The sequence below is a fragment of the Triticum aestivum genome, chromosome 7B (assembly GCF_018294505.1).
Source record: "Triticum aestivum cultivar Chinese Spring chromosome 7B, IWGSC CS RefSeq v2.1, whole genome shotgun sequence".
In the NCBI taxonomy this organism is placed as follows: domain Eukaryota; kingdom Viridiplantae; phylum Streptophyta; class Magnoliopsida; order Poales; family Poaceae; genus Triticum; species Triticum aestivum.
In genome coordinates, this window is record NC_057813.1 from 762,993,034 (window position 1) to 763,004,637 (window position 11,604).

An 11,604-nucleotide genomic window follows, 5' to 3' on the forward strand; every position below is an offset into this window, starting at 1 on the left:
GCCAGTAACTTGAACACTACATCAAGACATGACTTTTGGGTTCCCTCACTGTCGTCAAGATAGTTTTTATCAGCTTTCTTGGAGACCAACAGGGATGTCTCACTATCTTGAACCTTATCTGCATTACTTCCTTTACCATTGGATAACGCGGTACTATTCTCCAATATTTTATCCGCATTCTAAAAGAGAAACAAGCAGACACATCACGTGTTTACCATGTTGTATATGAAACTCATTTTGGTAAATGAGTTTAGTAGTAAAGTGGACAGGATAACAGCATGAAACAAACATATATCTATGTGCCATGGTCACTTTATGGTCTATATCATTCTAGTTTTTGTTGCCAAATCAAGATAGAGACACAGTTCAAATAATATTTGTTCAAGACAAAGCAGAATAGACAGAATATAAGTGTGGGTAACTATAGAGCAATAACAACACTTGAAATGTGCATGACATGAGAACATAACTGTTTATTCAATTGAAACTGAAATCAACATAGAGCAGGTTACAACAGCAAACCAGTTAAAGAAACAGGTTTAAAACATACCTGTTGCGCCATTGGAGTTTCAATTCCATCCTTCAAATTTGAAAATAGTTGGTATGAGTAAATACAGTAATGCAAGAGCAAAGGAGTATGAACCATAGCTACAGAACCTGACCTGAGAACAAATCTTCTTCTCCTTTAAGCGTTGAGTTGGGATTCAGAGTGGTGATCCTCGTGCTTTGGGCACTGCAGTTCCCTTACTAACCAATCGTGTTTGGGTGCTCTGTGGTGGAGACGGTGCTGTGTCAGCTGGAACTGGGTTACTATCTGCCGGGGTTGGGGTTAGAAGGGGTGTAGCTGGTTCTCTGTCCAACTGGGTAGGGGTATAATCTGCGAGAGTCTGGGTTATGTGTGGTGGATCTGGTCCTTGGGCAACTACAACCGTGGTTCTATCTGCATCAACTGGTAGCACTATCTTTTCTGAAGACTGTGTTGTTACTCCCTTAGATACTGCCATCACGCTCTTCAATTCAAATGGCTGATAAACAAGAAAAGTAATTGAAAGTATAGACATTGTATGATAGACAGGTGCAATGGATAGTGGGGAATAAAAGAGGGCATGAAATAATTCATATTTATGTTGTCTAACCAAACAGGATAGCATGACACAATTTCACATATATGATGGCTAACTAAACAGGATAGCATGACACAATTTCACATTATGATGGCTAACTAAAAAATATGGAAAGACATAGTTCAAAATATGAGACTATGTAAACAGGATGACATGACATAACTATATAATGTGTTTATTAAATAGGTTGGCATGCCATAATTCACATACATTCATGGATAGAATGCCATGATTCTAAATATGATGACTGTAAACACTAAACAGGATGAGATGATATAACTATATGATGTCTTTTATTAAATGGGTTGCCATGCCATAATTCAGATAGATGATGTGTATGTACAATATAAACATGATGGCATGATATAATTCAAATATATGATTTATATAGTAAGCAAGTAAGCAGATGGCAATCTATATATGATGTAAAAACTAAGCAATGCAAGACAACATGCATGACATGGGTAATATAACCCTGCCACGTTTGAGCATAGACCTCAGGAGGGAAATAGGAGTGGTCATCAGTCTCTGAATCCTCCTCTGAGGAGCTCTCTGTAGCCAGCAAGATGTCTGGTTCAGCAGGTAGCATTGTCTGCTCTGGAAACCTTGTTTTCACTCCAGATACTTCCATCACCGCTTCAAATGGCCGATGCACAGGAAAAGTAGTTGAATATACAAATGTTGTCAACAAATGGAACACGTAATACAAAAAAATGATAGCATGATATAATTCACATACATGATGATTGGCTAAACAGCATGGCATTGCATAATTCACATATATAATGCCTTTGCAACAAGATAGCATTGTATAATTCACATATATAATGTCTTGCAACAAGATGGCAATGCATAATTCACATATATGATAATTAGACACTGAACAGGTGGCATTCACACAAAGCATGTCTAAACTAATCAAATGTCATAGCAATGCGAGACACCATACGCATGATATGAGCAATATAACCCTGCCAAGTTAGAGTATACACCTTGGGGGGGGGGAATAGGACTGGTCATCTGTCTCTGAATCCTCCTCTGAGGAGCTATCCGTAACCAGCGAGATATGCGCTTCGTCAGATAGCATAGTCTGCTCAAAAGACCTTGTTTTCACTCCAGAATTTGCCATCACCGTGTCAAATGACTGATGCACACGAAGAGCAGTTGAATGTACTAACATTGTTGACGAATGTAATATGTAACGGAAAAAATAGGATGGCCTGATATAATTTACATATAAGATGACTGGCTAAGCAGGATGTCATTGCAAAATTCACATTTATGATGCCTGGCTAAACAAGATGGCGTTGCATAATTCACATAAACGATGAATAAACTAAACAGATGGCATTCGCACAAAGAATGTCTAAACTAGGCAGATGACATATTTGATGTATAAAGTAAGCAATGCAAGACACCATATGCATGATATAACCAACATCAGCATGCAAGTTAGAGCGAAGACCTCAGGGGGTAAATAGGAGTTATCTTCTCCTTCTGAATCCCCCTCAGAACAGATATCTTCCTCTCGATTACAATCCGAAATGCGTGGAGGGGGGCTGCCTTTGCACCTACCATGGAGCGACGTCTGCATGAAATTATATTGCCACGCAAGGCTCGTCTCTTTTGCTCTACATGTTCAGTTCCATTGTTTACAATAACTGTCATGCATAGGAATAAAACATAGTGAGATTATGTAAGGAGTGCATGCAGAAATCCAGAGTGATGGTAGCAATCTGTGGATAGACCCAAAACCAATAATAGCAGGCAGATAATGGCTTCAGTTAATAAATACAGATAATGGCTTCTTTACTGTTTGTTTGCCACCCAACATGAAACTCATAGTAGACACTAGAGATTAACCAGATAGTAGATAGATACTATTGATAGCGGCCCCGATATGTACCCCACAACCATTTAAAAACCCAAGTTTGACCATTAGTTTAGAGCTGACTCAGAGTCTAATCGGTGAACAGGACGATAAAGTGGCATGTAATATTAAGCGATGCACGAGGCGAAAGCACATATTGGCACAATTTGGTTTAGTCTCGATAGGCTCCGAAAAAGAGGCCCACATTTTTTTCGGTGAGAAAGAATCTTATTCAGTTGCTATAGTTCAAATGATGGAGGTGTGCTGCATTTCGCATATCATAGATTCATCCATAGTGGTTGACTAGTTTTTGTAGGAGGGGGTAGTGATTGACTAGTAGTACCCAAAAGCACCTGGAGGTAAACTGGCCCATGTGCAAACATTTTTAAAATATATTTTCTTTCAAATTTGTAAACTTTTTTGGCAACATTAACATATTTTTAAATTTGCAAAACTATATTCAAAACCAATTTTTTTGAAAATCATAAAACATTTTGTGTTTTAAAAATTATAAAAAGAAAGAGCAAAATAGAAGAAATCCGAAATAAATCAATAAAACTCAAAACATAAAAAATTGAAAAACCTTTTAGAAAGTTTCCCTACCTGGTCGATACTGGAAATGTTTTTTATATCAGAAAGATGTGTTTTCTCAAAGTTTCATTATGTATCAACATGGCTAATTTGGTTTAGTCTCGATCGGCTACGTCACCGAGGCCCACATGTTCTTTTGGCGAGAAAGAATCTTCTTCAGCGGCAATAGTTCAAGTGGTGGGTGTGTTCTTTTCATATCGCATATCATAGATTCATCCATACTGATTGACTAGTACCCAAAAGCACTTGAACTGAAAAAAAAGAGTACCCAAAAGCACCCGCGGGAGGTAAAACTGGGCCAAGTGCAAACATTTTTTCAAATACATTTTTTTTTTCAAATTTGCAAATATTTTTGACAACGCGAATATATTACCAAATTTGAAAACATTTTTTTGAAAATATTTTTCTTGAAATTATAAAATGTGTTCTTTAAAATTATAGAAATGAAAGTAAAAGAAACTGAAATAGACAAACAAGAAAACAAAAAAGGTAAAAATAAAACCTTCCAGAATTTTCCATTAACGGTCAGGGTGGTTCCCAAAACAAGATGGTGTAGTAGTTTTGCTATCTAAAATGGTCTGCCCATTTACATCGTTAGCTCTCCCTCCTGCAACATGCCTTCGTCGGTTGACGGTCTTTTCCCCTCGCGTCGCCCCTGCTCGGGCGACTCGGGGGTCCAAACCCTAGCGCCGCCGCCTCCTTTTCCCCTCCCTTCCCCCCTCGCCGCCGCCTAAGGCCGCTGCCGGGCAAGCCCGAGGCGCCGCCGAGGAAGGTGGCAGCGGGGCCCTGGCTGCCCTGCCTCTTCTGCGGGGGGCCGAGGTCCCCGGGGCGGCGGCCCTGTCGGAGAGACGTCACCGGCCCTGCGACAGGCGGTGGTGGGTGCGTGGGCCGGCGAACCTGGCTGTGTGGACGGCGGGTGAACCAGAGGACGGGTGGCGTGGTGCAGCGGCAGATCGGCAGCGCCAGATCTGGCCGCCCCTGCCTCCCCTGTTTGGCGAGCTCCTCCCCGGCCAGATCCGGCCTGCTGCTCTGCGGGCCACCAGGTCTCGCGCCGTTGGGGTAAGGGTGGCGGGGATTCGAAGACCGGGAGAAATCCCAGACCGGCCTCGCCGGTCTTGGCGGCGGCGCCGCTCGAGGGCGCCGCTCCCCTCCTTGGAGGCGCCGTTCAGGTCAGATCCGCCGCCCCCTTCCCCTCTAGTCTCCCGGGTGAAAACCACAACTCTGTTGGGCGGTGGCGGCGCCCTTGGCGTCGCGTTCCTTCCTGAAGGCGCCGTCTTCGGGAACTAGGTGGGCATTGGGCTTGCTCGGCGATGTGGTGGGTGTGCAGCGGCGGAGGTAGCTGGCCGCTACTGCTCTTCTCCGCCCGTTCCAGCATCTCTTTCTTATTCATGTCCAGTCCGTGGATTTGGTGGTGCTCTGCTCCAGGTGAGCACTCCGTGGCTTGTCGGGTGCGCTCGGTTCCTTCTCCAGATGCAGCCTGCCGGTGTCCTTTCTCCCAGGTTCTAGGGTGAACCGCGACACTGTCAACGGTTCAGCGCCTTCGATCCAGGCGAGGAGGCAGGGGCTTTCTTTGACAGTGGAGCTGGGAGGTCATGGCATGTCGGGGCCGCTGGCGATTTGGCGACGGCGTGCCCCTCCTCGCCGTCGAAAGTGCTACTCCTGTGCTGACATTCTCCTACTCTCCCTTGGTGACCCGTACGCGATTGAGGACCTTCACATCTCCGAGCTGCGTGTCTCCATGTTCGATCTTATTTAGCTTGGTGTGTGTGAGGCTTGTGAGCTGCTGTCCAGCGTCTTTGTACCTTGTCGTTTTTCTGTTTTCTTGCGTTGGTTTCGCGCTTGTATTTCTATTCCTGGCTGGTTGATGGATTTGTTAATTCAAAGCCGGGCTTCTCTAGAGCCTTCGTTCTGAAAAAACATGCCTTCGTCACCGGAGGGCACCCAGCTACTCTGCCTCTTACGGCGATAGAGCGTCGGAGGAGGACACGCCAGAGGAGGACCTGCACCTCCCGGCGATGGAGCGTCCGAGGATGACCCAGCTGCTGCCTCTGGAGGCAACACGCTGGTGGATGGCGTAGCTACTGCGACACTAAGAATGAATGCTTGAGAGAGTTTGGGCCCTAAATGAAATATATACTTTTAGGAAAACAGAGTTTTAATTATTCGATTTTGTTTAAACTGGCATGGGAATTTACTTTTCGTCGAAATTAGGGAGCTTTATTAAACAACTAGAATCCGATTACAATCTGCGGGTAGAGTTTCTTTTTTCAGAACAAAAAGAAAAATAAGAGGTTGCTTGTTTGAGGGACGCACATGGCCTCAACTTCATGGGCTGCTTCCAGTAAGGCGCATGGGCTCAATTTCGTGGGCCGCTGCAGTAGAATCTGTCTCAAAAGAAAGAAAGAAAAATCACACGATAGAGAGAGCAGAGAGGAGCTCCCACACTTGGAGAGCATATCGATAGCCACTTGGCCGGCCCGCCATGGACCTTGGTCGCCGCCTCCAGCCGTCCGGCCAGAACCCCGCTCCATCGCGCCACCGCGGAGTGGCTGGACGGGGGAGCTCTGTGGTGGCGCCGGAGCCCTGCGTCGGCGACCGGTATTTTATTCAAACCGACTTGCCGACCTGAAGCTTCTACCGTCTTCACTTGTAGGCTAAGTAACTGCCATTGGTGTTGCATGCATGTATGCAAATCATCCGAGACAAAGTTTAACTCAACACTTCTAGGCCGGTAGGAGGAAGGAGGCTACGCTGCATGTTGGCTAACAAACACGACTTAGAAGTACTAGACTTCTCAAGAACGGACGCTTGGCTCTCGGCCTCCTTAAAGATCTTCTTTTGAAACAAATCAAAATTCAAACCTTTTAGTTTCAAAAAATTCTGAAAGAAATTGTGCAAGTAAACAAGGACGTTGTATGCATGTGTGTAAAATTTTAGGGTGAAAAACGTTGAAATACGACCTGTATAAAAATAGACAAATTCTTGACCCAAGAAGATGAATAGTATCATGTGTTAAAAAGCCCCAGATTTGTCTTTTTTTGCACATACCTCATGTCAACGTATTTTGCACTGAAAGTTTGAACACACGTGTGCTATGCCTTCATGTATATCTGTGTTTTTTTTCAGAAGTTTTGAAACATAGAAAATATGAAATTTAACGAAATTCCAAGTTTTCAAAACCAAGCTCCAAAGACAATATTCGTAGACTTCTCTACCAAATTAGGCTAAAGCAGCGACTTGAGCTTGTAAGTCGGTTTAAACTGTCCTATAAAAGGACGGGTGCTGCCATTTGCAGTATCGCTCCAATCCAGCCTCAGTTAGTAGTTGGTACTCCACTCCGGTGCATGTGTTTTTTTTTTCAAAAAGGGGGAGCACCCCGGCCTCTGCATCAAGAGTGATGCATACAACCATCTTATTAATCAAAGCAACAAAATGTGCGTACAAAGTTTCAAAGTCTCGAACTCAAATAAAGGAAAAGCAGCCCACACAGAGCGCAGAAGGCTAGAAACACAGACTAGCCAGAAATAAAATGCCACAACCGGCTGGCTAAAGAAGGTAGGTAAACTAATTGCCTATCCTATTACATGACCGCCATCCAAACCGGTTGAAGATATCCCGAGCAACCATCTCTCAACGGATAGACTCAGTAACCAAATGCTCCCTGGCCTCCATCGGAGAATAAGATAATTTGAAAATTGGAGGTGGGCCTATTAGGTCTCTATTGAAGTTAGACAAGATTCCATGCGACCGCATGCTTCTTGTTCAAAGAGGAAAGCCATGTAGGAGGGCATGTCACGCCCCGTCAGTTTTCGTTTGCGAGCTTGGTTGTCCAGTCAAACCAATCTTTTCCGATGGATGATCAACATCATTTTGTCATGATCGCAATAACCGAAAAAACTCTGGGATGTTACACATCTAGTCATGCCCCTTTCAGCCATAGTTCTAATAGTCATTGTTGTGGTTGCGGGTCAGATTTTGCTGAGTCTTGATGATTTTTAACTCTCCTTTGAAATATCCGTGCTTACGTCCTTTGATATTTGTTGCTCTTGAGGGGAGAAATGTTTAATATTCTATAGGAAACTAGGCTTGGAATGATAACTGAGTGGAAGGGTTGTTTTCCACAAAGGGTGAAAAAGAGGCTTCCACAATTGTTTCCATATTTTCTTGGACTCTTCCTTATTTCTCTCCGAGTTTGTTTGAATTTTCCTGACTTTTCGACATTTCACAACAACTATTTTTTGTGATGTCTCCAAATTTCACGAGCTTTTCATCTCCACTATAGTTTTTCACTAACTCCCAGCATACAACCATTGGACACAACAAATTAGCAAATCACTGTTATAGATGATCAGGTAGAAGGTGTCACACTGGTGCAATGGAATTGACCCCAATGTTTAGTCATCGGTCCTCGCCTAATGTCGGGGTCTCATAACGTTACAGAATGATGAATCTGATATATCACCGTAAATCTCTTATTTTCCTTTTATTTTATCAGTAGTACCCTTATCATCTTACAGTATTATTTTCATATAGAGGTTAAATGCGAGTACACGGCTTTTCAATGCCACAAATACAATGAGCGGGACACGTAAATGATTCACCCTTGGATATGGGCTTTAGCATGTCGACAACCTTAATAATCACTACAAAGAGCAACCTATACATTACAATCATTCCACATAGCACTGCAAAGTCCACCCATTTTGAGTGCCCCATTTCTGTCTCAAATAACTTGCTTATCACTTCTTCACCAGTTATTGTTTCCTCGCCAACTCCTGTGTTGTTTTCGAATACCAAACTCAAGAACTCATTCTTGTAAAATCCTTGAAGTGCATACTTCTGGAAAGAGATGTAGAACATTGGGTACTTCCATACTATCTTTGGCAGTTTACTAGGTATTTGGAAGAACCCACAATTGAGCAACATGATTACTTGTATTCCAGCACCTGTGATGATGCCCATCAGAAAATCTGGCACGATAGCAGCTACAGTCATCATAAGGCCTTCAACTAGCATTGTGCACGAACAAAGGACAAGCGTAAAATATACAAAATGGTCTACTCTTCTCTTTAGACCAGAGAGGTAGTACGCTATTGCACCAGGTAATACAGCAATAAGGAAAAGATATGGTGTGGCTGACAACCAATTGGAGATCACAAATGCTGACACACCGTAATGCCCGTTTAGCCGTTCTCTCCTGAATATCTGGGTACCATCAACAAGACTACAAGTGAGAGCAGCGCAATTCAACTTTATACTATTTAATGACTACGCACATCACTGATTTCATGAACTCCTCACCTCAAGTAGTGAAAAATAAGAAACTTTAAAGGCTACTTGGTAAACTATCTTTATTTTATTGTAAAAGATATGCCAACTTATGGTGATATAAATAGCATGTGCCATTACATTTATTTTATTGGGTAGAAATATTTGCTCGTACTAAGTTTCAAAAGTAACAGCTGGAAAATCAGAACCAAACTTTTGGTGACAACAAAGAAAACATGGATAAACTATATATGTTAGTGAATTCCAGGGTAGTTGTTTTTTTACAATAGTGTAAAGATGAATGTCGTATAAATTATTCAAATATTAGATTCTCTGATAATATACCATGTAGATCAGTCAAATGTGCAATTTTTACCTCGGGTTTTTTTGTATTAATGTATTTCAGATAGTTTGGTAGGTAATTTCACTGGCAACTATATTGGTAAGGACTATGCTTTGCACGCTCTAGTTCACTTGGGTCCATATAATACATATTTTCTTATTTTTCTTCCGTCAGTTTCACAATTAATAACATATTAAACTAGGTATGTAGATACCGATAAATCAGATGATTAACCTGCTATTTATACTTAATTCACATTCAACAACATTGTTCTGGAGGCAAAGAAGTAAATAAATCTACAATATTTTATCAATTATGGAAATCACTCTTACTAGGTTACTCTAGTTGACGTAATTTTATATATCACTTCATGATCAAACTAGGTTGATAAGTTTTTATCCATTATACCAGCCTGTGATGTTTTTGCATAGTCAAATTTATTTAACCATAAGTGTTTTCCTATTTTCTTCGTGAACAAAATTTGTTCCATATGTATACAGTTAAACAAAAAAAGGTTGATACCTTCATTTCCTCCACAAAGGAAGGGAATCCTCCAATTGCCATTAATGTTAGAAGGCCACTGGTGAACATTAGCATTGATGATCTAGACTGAAACAGCGGAACAATAAAATTTAGTTACTTTTCCAATTAGCCTAGTGCATATGTGAAATCAACACAAGATCTAATTATCAACTTACACGGATAGAATCGTATCCATAGCCAAAATTGTAATATATGGTACCAAGGCATAGACTAATGGAAATATAGATGCCAAGACGTAGCCAGTAGTATCCGACGTCTCTATACATGTTCACAAACGATCTTCTGGTGAGTACAAACACCTTTGTCAGGAAACTAGCTTGGTTTCTTCTGATCATCACTCCACCCTGGGTTAGCAAGCCAAATAATATCATATCTCATCTCGCGTAGATAACATATCCATGCAAAGTTTAAGCAAATGAAATACTGAATAAAACTAACCATTTCATTTATGTCGTGCATTTCCTTTTTGGCATTTTCAGAAGTATTGGAGGATTTATAGGCATTTACCAGAACTTCTATTGCTTCATCTGCTGGAGATGGCTTGGAAGATATTGTTCTTTCTCCTCTTTCCTGCATGTTAATTACTATGTCAATAAAATGCTGTTTTTGCATTAATTAAAATTATCTCAGTCATACTATAGTATCATGCACGACACGGTAGTATAATGACCTATATGGACAAGTGTTTCATTCTAATTTAAATATATATTACCCTAATTCCTTACATTTAATGATTGAAGCATAATAAGTGGATGATTGTATAAATCTTACATACCAATTCAAAATCTCTGTTGATTGTCCTCAGGAAATGATCTGAAGGATTTCTCATTGGTGGGCAAGGGTAGCCATTTGATGCGAAGAACTGCAAATATAATGTATTGTGCATGAAAATTCTTAGCAAACTAAATATACAAGCATCCGTCTCATGATACAAAAGGAAAGGAAGACGTCAATTACCTCATTGGCATTGGTGGCCGGGCCAAAGTAAATTGTCCGTCCGGAGGCAAGCAAGTAGAGGCCATGAAAGATCTCGAACACCTCGTTGCATGGCTGGTGCACTACGGCCATGATGGTCATGCCCTCCCTGGCAGCGAGGTCAGCTATGCGGTTCATCACATGGAAGGAGGCAGCGCTGTCTAGCCCGCTGGTAGGCTCGTCCAGGAATAGCAGTCGCGGCCTCGTGAGGATCTCAAGGCAGATGCTCAGACGCTTCCGCTGCCCGCCACTGATGCCCTTAGTATTGCGCCCGCCGATGCGCGTCTCTAGGGCGCTGGTGAGCCCCATCTCCTGGATGGCTTCATTGGCGCGGGCCAACTTATCGGCAAGCAGCATGGTGTCGGGCAGCTGGATCTGTGCCGAGTAGTAGATGGCCTCACGCACTGTGAGTGTGTCCATCAGCATGTTCTCTTGCGTCACGTATGCCTGAATTAATCATTTGATGTTATTTTTCAATCTGCTTAAATGCACACGAGCATTTGAAATTAAGGTCAAAATCTTACTGAAATTCCAAAGGCGAGCCTCTGTCTCCGGCCATTTATCCGAGTATCTCCTTTACTTCTCAGGTTCTTGTCCAGTCTCCCTGTGTATATACATTGATCGAGACAGCTCCTATTACATAAACAGAATCTCTAATAGAACGGACAATATGTTAAAGTTCCAAAATTTGCAACTGAATGTCAGGTAGGTTTGAGAATTAATCCGAAGAATATTTTTTGCTTTCAAGAAGTCATTCTGTTTCTGTTTTCAAGTTCTCCGTTTCAATATGTTTTTAAATTCCGATGTCAAGTATGCAACTCATATATCCATGACTATTTATTCAGGCATGTTAAGTGACCGCTGGGCATATGTTATATCTTAAAATTCTT

The 11,604-nt window shown here is 42.0% G+C and overlaps 1 protein-coding gene across 1 annotated transcript in view; it reads right to left on the reverse strand.

The window, feature by feature from the left end:
• Window positions 1-8,121: 8,121 nt before the first annotated feature.
• Window positions 8,122-11,604, reverse strand: part of LOC123158852 (ABC transporter G family member 1-like) — a 4,171-nt gene continuing 688 nt past the window's right edge. The window contains exons 2-8 of the mRNA XM_044576675.1: window positions 11,239-11,318; window positions 10,697-11,161; window positions 10,515-10,601; window positions 10,178-10,309; window positions 9,895-10,083; window positions 9,719-9,805; window positions 8,122-8,790 (exon numbers count right to left, since the gene is read on the reverse strand). Coding sequence (XP_044432610.1) covers window positions 8,122-8,790; window positions 9,719-9,805; window positions 9,895-10,083; window positions 10,178-10,309; window positions 10,515-10,601; window positions 10,697-11,161; window positions 11,239-11,318 — 1,709 coding nt within the window. The remainder of the gene's footprint in view (window positions 8,791-9,718; window positions 9,806-9,894; window positions 10,084-10,177; window positions 10,310-10,514; window positions 10,602-10,696; window positions 11,162-11,238; window positions 11,319-11,604) is intronic.